This window comes from Ambystoma mexicanum, chromosome 6p, assembly GCF_040938575.1.
Source record: "Ambystoma mexicanum isolate Mex_15411 chromosome 6p, UKY_AmexF1_1, whole genome shotgun sequence".
Taxonomy (NCBI): domain Eukaryota; kingdom Metazoa; phylum Chordata; class Amphibia; order Caudata; family Ambystomatidae; genus Ambystoma; species Ambystoma mexicanum.
This window is the reverse complement of record NC_090935.1, coordinates 558986026-559005260: the sequence shown is the minus strand read 5'-3', so window position 1 is coordinate 559005260 and position 19235 is coordinate 558986026. Positions and strand designations below refer to the sequence as shown.

General features: G+C 49.5%; 1 protein-coding gene across 2 annotated transcripts in view; it reads left to right on the top strand.

Annotated features, from left to right (window-relative positions):
* LOC138511597 (interleukin-6 receptor subunit beta-like) overlaps positions 1-19235 on the top strand; it is a 665901-nt gene that overhangs the window by 541462 nt on the left and 105204 nt on the right. For both annotated transcript variants that reach the window (XM_069627378.1, XM_069627379.1), the window contains exon 14: positions 9813-9897. In XM_069627378.1, coding sequence (XP_069483479.1) covers positions 9813-9897 — 85 coding nt within the window. The remainder of the gene's footprint in view (positions 1-9812; positions 9898-19235) is intronic.

Genomic DNA, 19235 nt, shown 5'->3' with positions numbered 1-19235 from the left:
GACCCGATTCTCCGTGATTTTCAAAGGTTTCAAGCAAGCATGGAAAGGTTATTTGCTCGACACTCTCAGGGGCAGGCTCTTGATGACGAACTTCTATCCCTGCGACAGGGCAATCAGGACCTCCTATCCTATATTGCAACCTTTAATAGACTAATTGTGGAAACGGGATGGCCAGAGGATAAAAGAGTCACGTTGTTTTATCGAGGCCTATGCGGAGAACTTAAACATGTCTTGGTCCAAGTTGTAAATCCGCCCCAAGAATGCACAGAGTATATAGACTTAGTGGTCCAATTGGATCACAGACTTCAAAACAGAAAAGCAGATTGGTCCAGGTTTGAGACCCGGGTGTTGGTCAAGACCCATGCTAATCCCAAGGGAGTTGATGTCTCTGAGCCTATGCAAATTGGAGGGGTTAAAGGACCCTTAACTCAAAAGGAACATGAAAGGAGGCGGCAGTTAAAATTATGGGCCTCATTCCGAGTATGGCGGTAAGGGATAGCGGCCACCGCTAACGAGAGCGGTGGCGGTAATCCCTTACCGCCATACTCCGAGTTCCCTTTGCGCCATGGAGGTTTTAACACCTGCTTTTAGCAGGTGTTAAAAACCATGGCGCTAAGGGACCTTGATGTTAATTACGCCACCGTAATTTACGGTGGCGTAATTAACGCCTTCCCCACTCCCATTATGCCCTATGGGGCAAGAATGGGAATGGGGAAGGGTAAATGGGGATTGGGGAATTACCGCCCCGCCAACCTTGGAATGGGGCGGTAATTCCGCCATCCACCAAGGCGCTGCTGGTCCGGGTACGGCGTCAACCAAGGCGTTAATAGCGCCATTGGTTAGCGCCGTACTCGGAATGAGGCCCAATGTCTTTATTGTGGGAATTCTGGACACTTTCTACGAGATTGCCCGGCAAAACCGCCCCGAAGGCGGTAGGAGCCGCTGATAAAAACCATGAAGACTCTGTTTTGGGAAACGACTCTGCCCGACAAGTGTAGGGGTCCGCTTGCCGAGCTTGAAAACTAACTCTCACACCTCGCATTTCATTGTGCCAATGGTTCTCATAGATCCAGAACAGCCTAAGCGGTTGCATGCAATAAAGGCATACATCGATTGTGGGGCTATTGGAAACTAAGTGGATCGTGAATTGGTCTCTAGGATTAACCTCCCTCTCCATCCTAAAACCAGCAAAGATGTCATCACCACAATCGATGGAACTGAAATTGCCTCTGGACCGGTAACACATTCCACTACTGAGGTGACTCTTATTGGTCCCGACGGCCATCGGGAGGGTGTTGTGTTTGATGTAATCAAGGCTCCACAGTTTCAGGTTATTCTTGGAATCCCTTGGTTAGAGACACATAATCCTCAAATTGATTGGCGAGCTAAGAGAATAACCTTCCTGGATTGTACACAAACCTGCTACCCAGAAAACCTGAAGATTAATCTAGCATCTGTAACCTCTGCCTCCATGCAACTACCTCCGGAATACCAAGACTTTCAGCACGTCTTCCAAAAGGAACAGGCCAACACGTTACCTCCTCACAGATCGTACGATTGCCAAATCGATCTGGTGCTCGGTGCACAACCCCCTTGTAGCAGGATTTATGCCCTTACCGAACCTGGGAATCTGCATTTGAGACAATATTTGGATCAATACCTAGCTAATGGTTTTATTCGCCCGTCAAAGTCCCCGGCATCCTCGGCTTTGTTCTTCGTGCCCAAAAAAGAAGGCGACCTTAGAACTTGTTTCGATTACAGCGCATTGAACCAGATAACGGTTAAAAACCGTTATCCTCTGCCTCTGATCCCTGAACTCCTTGACCAGGTGAAGGACGCTTGCATATACACCAAGTTAGATCTCCGGGGGGCTTATCATCTGGTACGAGTTAAAGAAGGCGACGAATGGAAAACTGCCTTCCATACTAAATACGGATTATTCGAGTACCAGGTGATGCCTTTCGGATTGTGTAACGCGCCGGCTGCCTTCCAATACTTCATGAATGATGTCCTTCGGGAACTCATTGATGTTTGTGTTGTTGTATATATCGATGACATTCTGGTGTACTCCTCTTCGGAATCTGATCACAGAAAACACGTCAGGGCAGTACTTGAAAAACTGCGCCAACACAAACTATTTGCTAAATTGGAGAAATGTGTTTTCCATACCACAGAAGTCGAGTTTCTAGGTTTCATCCTGACACCCAAAGGAGTCCGAATGGACTCAAGAAATGTGGATGCCATCCTCAAATGGCCATCACCTAGCTCTGTAAAAGGGGTTCAAAGCATGCTCGGCTTTGCCAATTTCTATCGCAGGTTTAACCCGGAATTTTCACGCGTGGTACAACCCATTACTGCACTCTTGAGGAAAAATAAACGTTTTGAATGGTCTGAAGAAGCCGAGCAGGCTTTTCAGGATTTAAAAGCTAAGTTTACCTCCGCACCTATATTGAAACACTCGCGTCCAGATCTCCCTTATGTCGTTGAGACTGACACATCCAGCCTAGCCATGGGAGCTGTCCTGTCGCAAAGAGATCCCGAAACCAACCAACTGCATCCCGTAGCATTTTGGTACAGAAAATTCTCGGCACCCGAGGTTAATTATGCAATCACGGACAAAGAACTGTTAGCCATTAAGTCCGCTTTTAAAGCCTGGCGGCATTATCTGCTTGGCACTCGACATACCATCACAGTGATCACTGATCACCGGAATTTACAGTATTTGAAAACCACCAAGGCTCAGTCATCACGGCAGCTCGGATGGGCTTTGTTTTTCGCTGAATTTGATTTCGTGATTACCTATCGACCTGGCTGCAAGAATGGCAAAGCAGACGCCTTATCCCGAATTGGAATGGGAGAATCTGATACAAACTCAGAACCAGTACCAATAATTCCTGAACAGAGGATTCTAGGCATGACTTTGTTACAGACGCTTGAAGACATTCAAGCCAGAGTGAAACAACTCCTGGACCCTACAACCTTACAGGATTGGATACAAAAGGGATCAGGCTTTACCATAGATAATGTTTTACCTTATTTTCAAGGACGCTTATTCCTGCCACATAAGGAATTACACAAACTAGTTATTTCCGGTTATCATGATGCATTAATGAGGGACACCCCGGTATTGCCAAGACAGAGGAAAAGGTGAAACGACAATTTTGGTGGCCCTCTTGGCGAAAACATGTTAAATCTTTTGTGATGTCCTGTGGTGTTTGCGCCCAAAATAAAAGTCAAAAGAAAAGACCAGCCGGTCTCCTTCAACCTCTAGACATACCGCCAGCACCCTGGCACACCCTATCAATCGATTTTATTACGGACCTGCCTCCTTGTTCGGGGTACAATACTATTCTGGTAATTGTGGATTTGTTTTCCAAAATGGCCCACTTTATTCCTTTGAAAGGTTTACCTTCAGCTTTTGTCCTAGCCAAAGAATTCCTCGAAAATATTGTTCGGCTACATGGATTCCCATCTATACTAATCTCTGACCGGGGAAGCCAATTAATTTCCCACTTCTGGCACAAATGTTGTCAAATGGCGCAGATCGACGTAAGATTATCAACCAGTCACCACCCTCAGACCGATGGTCAGACCGAGAGGACAAATCAGACCCTTGAGCAATACTTACGGTGTATGTTACAGCAATCTGAAAGCAACTGGAAAGACATTCGTTGGCTAGCCGAATACGCATATAATAATTCGGTACACTCTGGAACTGGCCACAGTCCTTTTTATACTTTGTTTGGGCATCACCCTTGAACCTCAAACCTTGATTCACCTCAGAACCTCGGAATGCCTGCAGTAGAACATCTGCATTCTACAATTACCCAAGCCTTCAAAGAGGCAACTACGCATTTACAACAAGCCAAGAGAAAATACAAGGAGAATGCTGATCTACATCGGAGTGAAGCACCTCCGTATCAGATTGGGGATCAAGTGTGGTTAGCTACCAGACATTTACCACTCAAAGGGCCTCGAACGTTTAACCCAAAATATCTGGGACCTTATTCTATTACGGCAATAATTAACCCTGTGGCTGTTAAACTTGATTTACCAGCTAGTATGCGAACTCACCCTGTTTTTCATGTGTCACTTCTGAAACCAGTGGTACCCGGAACCCGACTACTCAAACCTCCAGAACCTATTCTAATAGACGGGGAGCCCGAATTCGAAGTGAAGAACATTTTAGACTCAAAAATGTTTAGGTCAAAACTGTTCTACCTAATTGATTGGAAGGGGTACGGACCTCAGGAGAGGTCGTGGGAACCCAGCGACCATGTGCATGCACCTCGATTAGTCAGGAAATTCCACCGACTCTTCCCAGACAAACCAAAACCCCCGTAGGGAACAACCTTGGGAGGGGCCTTGGGGGGGAGTGCTGTCATGATGCCCGCTCCCGGGGAGCCGGTTCAAGCCCTGCGTCCCCGAAAGCAGACATCCAGTCCCCAAGGAAGGACCCAGCAACCCCATATAGGGGCCCTTTGGACAGTGTCCTGGCGCCTATGGCGCCAGGCTCATAAAAGACATCAGTCCTGGCGCCATAGGCACCAGGCTCATTATGGATGTTCTTGGGTGCACTTACCTGATGCAGACCATGCTGCAGGATCCCGGCCTCCTTGAGGCCTGAAAGGAACTACTTTACCTGTGGGACTAATTTACCATCCGGGCGTGGTCGGGGAAGGATACATACCTGATTGGAGGAAGGATACATACCTGGAACTTCTTCCAAGGCTATTTAAACCCCACCCGAACAGCCACACGTGCTTCGTGTTGTTCTGCATCTAACAGCTGGACCCTCACTGTGTCTGCTCCTGCATCCTGACTTCTGCCACGCCTGCCAGCATCCTGGATCACCTGCAAAGGAAGAGAAGAAGAGAACAGAAGAAGGAAAAGTCCTTACCTGCTAAATCCGCATCCCGGAGACATCTCGCCGACAATCCTGAAAAGGAAGACTTTTATTTAAAAGCTCATCGCGTCGATCGCTGCAGCGCCGCATTCCTCTCACCTTTACTGGGCGCCTCCATGTTCAGCAGCGATCATCCGGATTCGCAGTCACGCCCCAGCACCTAGGGAGAAAAAGACCAGAACAAAAGGTGAGAGAGAGAAGGGAATAAGGAAAGCTAAATCTCCATGTTAGGACTTACCTGTTGATTCATTCCCTCTTCATTTCGGGTCCGTGCCGCCTCCGGGCATTTCCGGACCCCGGCCCCTACGGGGAAAAAGGGACATCAGCGTTAATGAGCGAATGAAAAGACATTACCAAAAAAACGCTCATTAAAGACTTACCTGATTTCTACAAGGATTTCACCTCTCATCTCGGGTCGGTGCCTGTTCCCCAGCATTCCGTACCCCGGCCCCTATGGGGAAAAAGACACTAGAATTAGTACATTAATGCATGGACACAAGGGCAACCTCTTATCAAAAAACTTACCTGGAAGCCAAGCAAGTTTGGTTCTCACCAATCCGAAAATCCAGTGAAGTAACTGGATACCAACGCGCCCCTGCATCAGAAGCAGGATGGAGAGCTTGTCCTTCCAGACCCTAAGGTGAGACGCTACGAGGAATCACAGAAGGGTTTCGAGGAGGGTGAGAGGGGAAAGTGGGAGGCAGATTGCATTACCCCGCAGACAGTTAATCCCCTATTTTCGCCTACAGAAGGATACTTCTGTGAGCCAGACAAGCCAGATTTGGGGGCCCGGTCCAGTCCGTCTTCCGAACCCTGCGCATCACCTTAGAAGAGGTCACAGCAGCGCGAACCAGGCCAGCGCCTCCGTGGGAGTCAGGTGAGCGTTACAGTGCCCGTTGATGACGATTCCTCCGAACGGCCCCGCACGCCCAGTCCATAGGCATCCCCCAAATGTCATCCCTTGAGATAGACCACGTCACCACCCCGAAGCAGTCTGGGTGGGAGCAAATTAAAGTCCTTTAGTCCGATAGTGGCGAGTATTGAGGCTGAGCAAGACACCCAGGAACCATCCACCACCACAGGTGCAACCGCAGGGCCGCAGCATGCAGAGCAGCTGACTGCCCTTGTGCGGCAGTTTGTTGAGGACAACACACAGGTTAGGCAGGAGTGGCGGGAGAATATCGCCTCTCTGGGCAGGACCATCTCAGAGAACACCGCCTCCATGGCAAAATATTTGCCGAGAACAACACTAGCCTCCTCTGCAAGGAGGTCTCAGCCCAGCGCCAGGTACTAGGCCGCATAGCCGATGCCATGGAGGCAGGGCATCCGGCAAACCAATTCGAGCAGGCGGCCACACCGTCATCATCTTGCTCGACCCAGACGAGCCTGCTCCGCAGGTCATCACAGACCCTGCGCCGGCCAGACATGCCGCCCCCTGGGCCAGGGAGTGCAAATTAATAGTCTGGGCAGCCTGATGTAGGCATTAGATACTTGATGGGACATGTGTGGGGAAGTTGTGGGGGAGGGGAAGGGGGGGGTGTGGGGGAGTTTTGGGGGGAGCAAGAGAGGGGGGAGGGTATGTGGGGGAGTTGTGGGGGGAGGGGGAGGAGGGTGTGTGGGGGAGTTGTGGGGGAAGGGGGCAGGAGGTGAGGGTGGTGGAGGGTTCTTTGTTAAATTTAATACACCCGTTGTGTCAAAAGTAAGAGCTCAGTGGACATTCATCATTGCACATGTGTCATTTATTCATATACAGTGCATAGTGTGCATGTACCCACACACCCAGTGGCCTCTGTCAGAATATCATGTCACCCTCTGCAGCCATGTGTGTCAGTAATATTGTGCAAGCACTGACTGACACACAGCACATCCCTCCAGTGCATCGGCACCGCAATATTGTACAGCTACTTCTTCTTCATTCCCTCCATCATCACCAGGGGGTAGCAGTTCAATGTCAGGGGTCAGGGGCACTTTGCGTTGGATACACATGTTGTGCAGCATAACACATGCCAGGATGGTCTTGGCCACCTTCTCATGCCTGTAGAGGAGTGCCCCACCTGACGGCTAAGACAGCAAAACCACGCCTTCAACAGGCCAAATGTCTGGTCAATGACCACACGGGTAAGGGTGTGGGATCGCTTGTAGTCCTCCTCATGCCTGTTCTGTGTTTTTCAGACAGGAGTGATGAGCCACGGCATCAAGGGATAGCCACGGTCACCTGCATGGGAGGCATAATAAGCTATATGTCAGTCGATTGATGATGGACAGCTGTACTAGTCACACATGCCGGCAGATTATCGTTGGTCACATGCACATGTCGCTGGTAGTATGCATGCCATTTTTAGGCCCTCAGTGTGTCCTGTGCCATGGAATGATGGTGTGGGTTGCATCTTCAAGATGTTACACGTTGTGCTCTGCCGTCTGGTAGCTCATGCATTGTATACGCATACAGCTGTGTTTGTGTAAATTTAGTGATGTGTTGTGTTCTGTAGGATTTTCTGATGGGGAGCGTTGGCAGTAGGGTCTGCAATGTTAGGCATTGTGCGCTGATTTTTCCCATGGTGACATGCAGCATTCCTGTGGTTGATCCAGGATATTGGGCACAACAATGTGTGATGATCTTGCTTGCGTCGCCTTCCATCTGCACCTGTTCGTAGTGTGAAAGCGAGCCCCATTTTACAGGGGTGCACCCCTAAAATACAGGGGACCCATAATCACCCTAAGCCATACACCCCTCTAAGGAATCAAAAGTCATGAGGCTGCCTTGCAGGTGATGACAAGACTTTAATCTTTACAGATCATGAGGATTGGGGAAATGGCAGAGGGCTCTGCCATTTCAGACAGCATTCTGTCGTCGTCGTCGCTGGTTCCCAATTGCTGAAGACTCCTCCTGGGCTGGCAGCTTAAATACTCTTCAGTTAGTCACTGGATACCCGCAGAGCTCCTCCAAACTTATCCCTCTTGCCATACAAGGGATGTTGCAGAGGCTCCAGTGTTGCATGGCCAGGTTCCATTTGGGACAATCTACATAACAGTATGCTGAATATGCAAGAATATTTTGTCGCTCTTGTTTAGCATAATTTACTATGTTATAAACATTCATACATAAACACATCTTCCCGCCATTCTCTCAACATTAACTCCATAAAATTATATTTGATGTGGTCCAATAACTTCTACAGAAAAACACTTTTCTACTACTATGTTGTGCTGAATCCTGTTTTCCCATAGTATTCTGTCGTGCCTTGAATCTTTTTATAGTCTCCATTGGCCTGTGATTGACAGGACCAGTTGGTCAGCCACGTTCGCTGTTCAAACCTGCCTAGTCTATATTTAGCACAGCTTGACTTTACCGTGTGCTTTCACATTGGATATTTAAAACTACACAGAATAACATTTACACGTGTTTTTCAACTAATTTTTTTGCACATTATATTTTAAATATTACTGATCTATATTTAGTGACTGGCCGTGCCTGTGTGTGATTATTTCGCATGAAAAAAAGCTTTCTCAGTGCTATAGTGCTTAGAAGTCTTGACTAATTGTAAAGCGCTTGGGGGGTGCAGCAAGGCACTTGCCAAAGGCGCTCGCTCCTCCCCAACAAGTGGTATAGCTTGCGATTGCGGTAAACAACAGGTCACCTTTTGTTTCAAGAAACTCCTAGGGAGTCCGTGGTAGGGATATGTATTCCGTTGTGTGCTTGAGGAGGGCATCCAGCACTTGCTTCAGGATGCTAGTGAATAAGGGTGGTGATATGCCATGCATGTACCCCACTGTGTGCTGGTAGGTGGCTGTGGAAAGCGAGTGGAGCACCAACACTACCTTCAGTAGAGGGGGGATGGCGGTGCGTATTTCAATGAGGCTGACAATCGTGTATCATGTCCACAATGGTGTTGATGGTGTCCGGTCCAGACGGTACAGGGTGTGGTTGTGTTGCGGGGTTGGGTTGGAGGGACTGGCTCTGATGTTTGGGATTGGGGCTGCATGTCTGGTTCCTTCTCCTGCTACATCTCCTCTGTGGTGCCTGCTGTTGGTGTTGGTGTTGTTGCTGGTGTTGCAATGCATTCATGTCCTCCAGCTGAAGTGTTGATGCTACTATTGGATTGATCTTGGGGTGGAAAGGGGTGTGGTGTGTGGGTGTGTGCTCCTTTTGGTCAGGCCCAGACTCCATTGCTTCTACCTGTGCTGATGGTGTGCACCTGTGGCAGTTGGGAACACTGCACATGGCATTTTACGGTTGGCCAGAGATGCCGGTATTTATGGCATGCCGGAATCCACTTTTAACGCCTTCATGATGCCAGTATTTGCATGTCCGCTTCACTTGTGATCTCCTCCAGTTTACGTGATGCCGCTATTGCCGGTATGATGGCCCGCGTGCCCGCGCCCATGCCGCTATTAGAGACACCGTAATTTATGGTGCCGCTAACAGCGGTTTGGCTGGTCAGAATAGCCCGGAGCGGTAAGCGATGCTGGTAATCCTTTACCGGCATCGTTTATCCCTTACCTCTAACCTCGGAATGACCCCCTGAGTCGGAAGGATCGCGAGCACTGGAGCTCAAAGCTACAGTCCCGCAAGTAAGTTGGGAGGGGAGGAGAGGATGAGGAACGGGTTTCGTTCATTTTGGGGTTCGGAGAGAGGTGGGGTGGCAAGAGGGAGAGGCTTCCTGTTGCCTTACCACATAAAATACATTTTACAAAATGGCACCACATGTGAATGGTGCCTCGGGTGGCTGGAACAGCAGGCGAGAGTATACATCCTCCGCCACCTGAAGGCTATTGCAATTAATGTCTGACAAACTGTAAGACAACGTTTTGACAGACACTGATTGGGTGGGAAGGAAAGTTATCATATATAATGTGTCATTTTGGAAAACGTAATTCAGATTTGCTCCATTTGTTTTCCCCATAGATTCGGGTGGAATGGGAAGGTTTATTCCGGGGTTTGGTATTCTGGCCATCCCTGTACTCTGTGCCGGATATTCCATGCTGAAGAGGTAAGCATCAATACTTAAGGTAACATATATACTAGGATATGATCAAAGGTTAAACATGAACTAGAACTGGAAATATTCTGAATCTGGGGCTACGCTGGTAAAGTGCACGGCCAGTGACCGGATTACAACTGCACAGATTGTTGAGCTAAATTGCCTTTTTTGTCGCATTTTGCTCTAGTAGTGTTACATTGCATGCGAGAATATTCCCCAGGGCTGTTGTCCATTTCGCAGCATGACATGTTCCAAGTGGTTTGTGCGTTCTTTTTCTAATAATATGAACATGATGTAAGTACACATCGTTGACACATCAACAATTGAAAGAAAAACTGCTCCTAGCAATTTACTGCTGCATAGTGCGATATCCCCCTGTGTAATTTAAAACAACTGTAGCAAAAGAATGCAACACTATTATGCAGAACAGTAATAATGTGCACCACCCACAGCAGTTCATGTAATCCCACACCTGAAGGTGCAATTTAAATGCAAAGTATGTACTGCCTCGCGTGAATATTGAAACAGAATCGGCCAAACCTGCTCTACTACTACAAACACACCTATCTCAAGCACATTTAGGTATTGACTACCTCCCCATCAAAAGCTTAAATGTACGTCAACGCAGGCCATCACAACATGCAGTACATTGCATTGTAATGAACTACTCAATCCATCGACGCTCAGCCGTTGTGACCTTTATTGAAAAAACGGGGCATAGAAACTGCAGTCAGATGACCGTTTTCTCCATCGAATATTTTCTAAACTGCACCAGAACTCTGAGTCTTTGCTCTAGGCTGTTACTAGAACTCTCAGTTTCTGCTCTAGGCTGTTACTAGAACTCTCAGTCTTTGCTCTAGGCTGTTACTAGAACTCTCAGCTTTTGCTATAGCCTGTTACTAGAACTCTCAGTCTTTGCTCTAGGCTGTTACTAAAACTCTCAGGCTTTGCTCTAGCCTGTTATTAGAACCCTCAGCCTTTGCTCTAGCCTGTTACTAGAACTCTCAGCCTTTGCTCTAGCCTGTTATTAGAACTCTCAGTCTTTTCTCTAGACTCTTATTAGAACTCTCAGTCTTTGCTCTAGCCCGTTACTAGAACTCTCAGCCTTTGCTCCAGCCTGTTACTAGAACTCTCAGCCTTTGCTCTTGCCTGTTATTAGAACTCTCAGTCTTTGCTCTAGGCTGTTACTAGAACTCTCAGTCTTTGCTCTAGCCTGTTACTAGAACTCTCAGTCTTTGCTCTAGGCTGTTACTAGAACTCTCAGGCTTTGCTCTAGTCTGTTACTAGAACCCTCAGCCTTTGCTCTAGCTTGTTACCAGAACTCTCAGCCTTTGCTCTAGCCTGTTATTAAAACTCTCAGTCTTTGCTCTAGGCTGTTACTAGAACTCTCAGTCTTTGCTCTAGGCTGTTACTAGAATTCTCAGCCTTTGCTCTTGCCTGTTACTAGAACCCTCAGCCTTTGCTCTAGCATGTTACTAGAAGCCTCAGCCTTTGCTCTAGTATGTTACTAGAACCCTCAGCCTTTGCTCTAGCCTGTTACCTTTACACTTATTGCTATGTGCAGAAAGGGGCTTCTTTCCATTTTGGCCCCATGAAGAGGAGGACATTTTCCGATGACAAAGGATAGCCAGAAAGACTGTGTTTTCAAAGTATATTTTTTGCGGGTTCAAAATACTTTCAGAAAAAGCAGGCTAGAGTGATTTATTTTACACTAAAAGTGCAGGCTGCTGTCAGGGCACCAATCCTCTTATGTGATTAAAGTATCACGTGATGTTTTAGAAACCCTTTAACGAGGCACCAGGCCCAGTACCACCCCCACCGAACCAGCAGAAGCAGAATATTGGTATCGGCTGCTGCAGCCCATAATCCTTATCGCCAGATCAGCATCACCCAGTAAATGGAGCCACACCATAGGGAAACGGACAGTTTCAGAAAACATGACAGAACACCATCAGATCATGTGGCCTCCGCCTGCCCACCAATCATTTATATGCTGAAGTAGGAGCCTATAAGCACCCTTACAATGTTCATCTTCTTTTTTTTTTATTATTTGTATTGGTTTATACTAATCAGCACGCAGGGAGAGCAGGTTTTATTTCCTGGTGTAAACCCGAGTTCCCCGAATTCTCTACCGGCCTTGCTTCCCGCTGTCGTATCTGGCAAGGACATAGTTAAAGGAGCCAGGCTCCTGACATCACGATTGCCGCTGGCCTACCAGAGGCCCGAAGCTAACGCATGCGCATAGCCCCCTGTTGACTTCTACGAGGCCTGAAAGGAGGACGCGCACACGGAGGGGTTTCTCAACACGTCTTTATTTTACTTTCCCTAACAGTAACTGGCGCTTTTTGCGCCTTACCCAGAACTCCCCTCGTTCCCCAACTCCCCGTCATAAACTCCGCCTCTCCAGCGGCGGGGGCTAAACAAGTTAACCCATTGGTGGCCGGCAACACCACCCCGAACAATATGTCCAAACATCAACTCAACACTCTTCAACAAGCCTCATAGGTTTCTCGATGGCTCGCCGTGGTCTCTCATCTCGGGCAACTGGCCCTAACATTTCCTGGGTTCCTGCTTCATAGCTTGTCCCTCCAGGGTCTCCTACCGGAGGGGTCCACAGGTCGTATCGCGGCTCTCGCGGTTCTGGGGAAACCGGTCTCTGAGGTAACTCCGCTCCCTCTCGCCTGACATAGTGTCTGAATTGCTGACAGTTCCTGGTGACAGCCCTGTTTTGATCTTCAGCTGTCACCATTGTACCTTTCACTGCGGTTACCCTCATGGGACTTGGGGCAAACCGCGGATCTGTCTTTCTTGGCATTGGCTGTTGGACGAGAACTTCATCTCCTATGTGGAAATCTTTTCTCACTGCATGGAGGCGAGTGTCAGTGTCTCGTCTTGCTCTCTCTTTGGCCTCTGCATCATTTTGGAGTATGTCCATGTCTGGCGGCTCATCGCTTGACGGGTTGCGTGGTATGCGGGTTCGCACTTCGTAGCGGAGCATTAGCTCGGCGGGTGTCTTGTTCGTAGCCTCATGGTATGTGTTTCTATAGTCTCATAGGAGTCGGCACAGTGCTTGGTGGGGATTGACTGCTTCGACTCTGGCCCTCTGTATCGTCTTTTTAATTGACGCCATGAAGCGTTCTGCCATTCCGTTCGCTTGCGGGTGGCGGGGGGTTATCTTCATATGTCTGAAACCCAGATGCTTCGCCAGTGCCCCGAACTCATGTCCACAGAACGATGGTCCATTGTCAGATTTGACTGTTTTGGGGATTCCCCACTCGCTGAATACTTCCTCCAGTGCCGCTGCTACTTGGGGAATCGCTGTGGTGGTGACCAGTTTGACAATCGGGAATCTTGAATGTTCGTCTATTAGAAGCAGGAGATAGTCACCCGCTTCCGTGGGCCCATAGACGTCCATGGCTACTCGCTCCCACGGGCGATCGGGTATCTGCGTATGCTGTAGTGGGGGTGGGTTTTCAGCCGGGGCCGTGCTCTGGCAGGCATGACAGTTCTTCACCCATTCCTCTATTGCTGCATCTAAGAAAGGGAACCAGACATGGCACCTCAACTGTTTTTTGGTGTTTTCAGCCCCTCTGTGCCCCTCGTGAGCCGTTCGGACAACCTCGCTCCTTAATGTGGCAGGGATGACAATCCTGCACCTTCTGAGAAGAATATTGTTGTCCTTGACAGCCAGTTCCTTGTGCACCCTTGCCAGTCTTTCGATCTCATGTCTGCTCACTCCCGGGTGTGCCAGCATTGCCCTGTGATGGTCTTTCCACTTATTAGTCAACGTGAGGCTGATAGCGAGGGCTGTCGTAGGGTCAGCAGCTGATGCGGTGGCAACCATCTCAAGGGATAAGGCCGGTGGTAACGAGTTGGATGCTACGTACTGCACATAGGCAACATCACCTTTCCGGGTCAGTGGGGATCCGACTGGATGTCGCGACAAATAGTCAGCGGGGTTGAGGTCACCCCCGGGACGATGTATAATGTCATAGTTGTATTCCTGTAGACGGATGCCCCACCGCTCAATCCTTGGGGGCATCTTGGTGTTCGGGCTCCCGAACAACGACAGCAGTGCCTGGTGGTCAGTGATCAAGGTGAACCGTTTCCCGATGAGGAAGTTGTGAAAATGCTCACATGCCCAGACCGCTGCCAAGCTCTCCTTCTCCACCTGGGAATAGGCCAGTTCTGGGGTCGACAATGCCCTGCTTGCATAAGCAACCACGTGTCTGGGGTTGATATCTGCGCCGCTTGTCTGGGCCAAGATGGCTCCAAGGCCAACTGGGCTCGCGTCTACCACCACTTCTATGTGCCACGAGGGGTTGAAGTACGCAAGGCGGTGGGCTTCCGTTAGGGCTTGCTTGATGCTGGTAAAAGCCTGGCGGCATGCGGGGGTCCACTCAAAAGTTGAGTCTTTTTGCAGAAGCTTTCTCAGCGGGTCAGTGAGAGAGGCATGATGGGGTATGTACCTTGCACAGTATCCCACCATGCCGAGGAAGGAGCGGACATCCGCGACCTGCTCTGGTTCGCTGAGGTTGGTGATTGTGTCGACTTTGTCGGGATCTGGCATCATCCCTTCACTGGAGAAGATGTGGCCAAAGAATTTCAGTTTTGTCTTGCTGAATCGGCACTTGGTGATGTTGAGTGTGAGGCCCGCCTCCTGAAGCGCTGCACAGGTGGCGTGTAATGCTTTGTCGTGGGACTCCTTTGACGATCCAAAAACGAGGATGTTGTCACTGTAGTTCAGAGTGCCCCTTATGAGTCTGATGACCTGGCGTATGGCTTCCTGGAAGATCTCCACGGCGGACGAGATACCAAAATTCAGTCTCCGGTATCTGAAGAGTCCGTCGTGAATCGCAAACGTTGTGATGGGCCTGGAGTCAGGATGTAGCTCCAGCTGATGGTAGCCTTGGATTAGGTCGAGCTTGGAAAACATCCGGGCATTGTTTAGTTGCACAATCATGTCCTCAATGCACGGACCCGGATGCCTCTCCCGTTGAATGGCGGTGTTTGCTACCCTCATGTCCACACACAACCGGATCTTGCCCCCTTCCTTGGGCACGACCACGAGAGGGGATACCCATGGTGTTGGCCCCGTTGCCGGTTCGATGATCCCATCGGAAAGCAGTTGTTGGAGTGCTTCTGACACTGCCGCTTGCATGTGGAACCCAACTCTTCTGGGATGTTGTGGCACAGGTCTCACCGAGGGGTCGATGTGGAGTCTGATGGGAGGGGCCTTGAGTTTACCCAGCCCTGTGCATAGGTTGGGGAATTTTCTTGTGATGTCGCCTTGTGTGATGAGGTTCTGTGATTGGTAGCATGCTATAGTGCCGACAGAGTCCCTTGGGTTCAGTCTGTTCGAGGTTGCGGTAATGGTGCCTCCCGCCTTCACGTATATCTCAATCAATCCTAGGCGGGATGCCATATGATAGCTGAGTAGGCATCGGCTTTTGGCACGTGAACGGATGATGTGTATTGTTGTGTCCACTTGCCGACCATTCAGGAGGAGATGTTGTGTGAAGCGCCCCACTGTCTGCAGGGGGGTGGCAGCTCCCCACTGAAAAATTCTCGAGTGTGATGGTTCGAGTGTAGGCGGGTTTGGTATTTTGGCATAGTCCTGCCCGCCCATGATATTAACAGTAGCGCCTGAGTCGACCATGAATTGGAATTGGCAGTTCCCCATTTTGATCAGGATTTTGGGGGCCTCCCTGGCCTCTTCATTGTCAAGTATGAGATTGACGTACTCGTCCTGGTTGTACTGATCATATGGCGTGTTGTATGCTGCTTCCTGCTTGTCATGGTAGAATGTTTCAGGCCTATATTCTGTCGGTGGGTAATCATACTCATCCGTGAAGTATCTGGTTTGGTCTGCCTGGTCTAGCTGTGGTGGGTACCCCTGTGCTTGGTACTCATCAATGGCTCTGACGTATCGCCTCTGTCCTTTCCCTTGTTGGTAGTATCTGGGTTGATTATATTGTGGGGACGGTGAGCGGAGAGGCGTCCTGGCGGGCGCTTGGGAGCGCATTGAAGGAAATGGTATGCCTTCTCTACATACAGAGTGAAAATGTCCCTCTCTTCCGCAGTTCGTGCATCGTTGGGATAAAGCTGAGCATGACCCTGAGTGTGGCAAAGACATCCCACAGCGGTAGCATTCTCTCTGTTGGCGTGGAACCTGCATAGCTTGTACTCTGTATGGTTGCGACCCTCTGTCGCCTTGACGAGGGGGCTGTATGGCTGCGACGAGTTCATTGGTGTCTTGTTTGGGGTTGCCTGTGTTGCCCATGGATGAGGCTTGGGCATCAACCCTCTCATGTATGCGAGCAAGCTCACTGACTTCTGGGATGGTGAGGGTTTTTTTTAGTAGTTGGTTCTTGAGTATGGGGGAAAGACACCCTTCTGTGACCCTCAACCTTATCGCTTCTTCTACGAAAATGCGTCGAACTGGCAGTTTGCTCCCTTCACTCTTAAGCAGGTTATGAATTCGTCGACTGTCTCTTGTGGCAATTGGGTGCATTTGTTAAATAAATACCGCTCGTAGTCGCAGTTGACTTCGATGATGAGGAGTTTAGGAGTTTGTCTAGGGCCCCAATCAGGTTTGTGAAAGTGTTTTGTTCAGCTGCGGGAATCGTTTTCACAACTGTCTTTATCTCCCCCCCCACCAAATTGAGGAAGATGTCCCTGATGTTGGGGGAGTCGCCGTCACCAGACCCCCTCACATAGTGCTGGAAGTCTTCCATCCAGTCAGTCCATCTCGGCCCCTTGGTGGCTTGGGGCGCCATGGTGAATGGTGGGGGTAGCCGCAGCTGTATTGGTTTTGTCTCGCAGGCCGGTTGGGGGATCCAGGATTGGACACAGGGTTGCTCATGTTGCTGGGCGGTGGGAGCCTGGGGGTGTACAATCAGCCTGTGGTGTGGTGGTTTGCTGCCTCAAACTTGCTGGCCTGGAGTGGTGGCCGCGCCGCAGACTTTCACACACGCTGGTGTAGGCCTAGCAGGCAGGTGAGCGTGAACTTGCACCCACTTGAGAGTCCGGTGACAGGAATGGGCCCCCGTGTCGCATGGTGGAAACGCGCAGCCGGAGGGCGTGGGTGGGATCACCGGCACGCGTCGCTTGAGAGGATCTGGCGGACTGCCAGGACCAAATGCGCACTTCCCAGTGCTCTCGCAGTTGTCTGGCACGCCGTACCAGGCGTGACGATGAAGGAGGAGAGGAGCTTGGCGTGTAGGCAGACGCCCACGCGTACGCGGCGGATTGCCGTTAATCGTCCTGGAGGAGGAGGAGTAGGAGGAGACTCGGCAGGTCATCCGAGCGAGGATGTGGCGGATTGCCAAAGGAGGACTCCGCTGTGCACACGGACAGCCTTCATCGCCAGTGTTGCCTTCTACGAGGCCTGAAAGGAGGATGCACACACAGAGGGGTCTCTCAACATGTCTTTATTTTACTTTCCCTAACAGTAACTGGCGCTTCTCGCGCCTTACCCAGAACTCCCCTCGTTCCCCAACTCCCCGTCATAAACTCCGCCTCTCCAGCGGCGGGGGCTAAACAAATTAGCCCATTGGTGGCCGGCAACACCCCCATGCTTGGAATTCAGGCAGTTGCTGCATGAGGAAATAAAGACCAAATTCACCCGTTACACGGCTCATTGTCCTTATTTTTGTTTACAACTTCAGAAACTGTTCCTTACAAATAGAGGACACGACAATGGCGACGAGGATTGGATAGCTTTGTGTGACTGCATTCACATGCCATATTCAAAAATCTTTTTTTCCCTCTCTTTTCTATTGTTCCTGCAAGCAGTGTGACTGCATTCACATGCCATATTCAAAAATCTTTTTTTCCCTCTCTTTTCTATTGTTCCTGCAAGCAGTGATAAACTCATGCTCCATTACACCTGCAAAATGTCGGAGCAAGGACAGGAACAATAGGAATGCCATGAGGACAACATGCCAGACGCAAGCGCATTCCGTAGGCCAGCACATTTCCACATGCAAGATCAACAATCGCTTGGACCAAAATGGGAGAGATTGCTGAGGCATTTTGAAAACTACCTGGCTGCCAATGATGAACAGGCCCCTGATCGTTTCGCAAGAAGACTGCTCATAAATCTCGTGGGAGATGACGTAGAAGAACTCATCCCCACTTTCCTGCTGGAAGAAGTGAAAACATTTACTGGTCTGAAGGACGCACTATGCAATGAAACATCAACCAGGAAAGGCACACATTCAATACAGCATGTCAACTCAGAGGTGAGAGCATGGACGCATTTGCAACCAGACTTCGCAAGCTGGTGGCACACTGTGAATTTCACAAATTTTGGAATGAAGAAGCAATACTTCTCAGGATCATTGGTGGCTGTCTGTCGTCATCATTCAGAAAGAAGCTGCTATGAGAGCCACTTCCGCTAAATACCACTCTACAGATGGCAAGGACAGAAGTGTACGGCGACACACAGGTGAGTCAAAGTGAGAGTAACAAAGGTCCTACGAAGGAACAGATATACCAGGTGACTCCAGGGGGACGCAGTCGATACACTGGCGGCAACCAAATAAGAAGTCGTGTTTCTACGAGCAGGTGCTATCGCTGCCGACTGTCATTTCCACATGAATCAGGTATGAAATTCCCAGCATTTGGACAGAAATGCACTATGTGGTCGTGAGAATCATCTGGACATTGTGTGCAATGCCCCGCCAAGTCGACCTCAGGGGCCCAATTACACTATGATAAGGCAAGAACAAACTGCACGCAGCATGGTGCCAAGAAGGGACGCAAACACCCAATGAGATATTGTGAGGCATGTACGCCAGATAACAGGAAGATCTCCTTAGTCCTCATCAGTGAAAGAGAGAGAACCCTGTGACTATGGATGAATGATGAATGCTGTGAGAACGTCGGCTGAGAGTGACGTTAACATGAGGATAGGAGACCACCCGGCAAGCTTAGTAAGCAACAGAGGGGCCACCCTTTACATCATATGCATCTCAGAGGGCCTCATTCCGAGTACAGCAATAAGGGTTAACGGTCACCGGTAACGAGACCGGTGCCGTTAAACCCTTACCGCCCTACCACGAGTTGCCTTTGTGAGTCCTTCCTTAACGCCTGCTTTAGCAGTCCCGCAAAAGGACTTTAGTGTTAATAACGTAACCGTAATTTATGGTACCGTTATTAGCGCCTTCCTCATTCCCATTGAGCCCTATGGGTGCTCAAATGGGAATGGGGAAGGGCCCTGGTGAATGGGGAATTACCGACTGGTTCCATCTGAACTGAAAATATTCCAATGGGGAGCAAAGACCCCCATACGCAATAATGGAAAATTCTCCACGACTCTTTAGTACAAAGTGTTAGGAAAG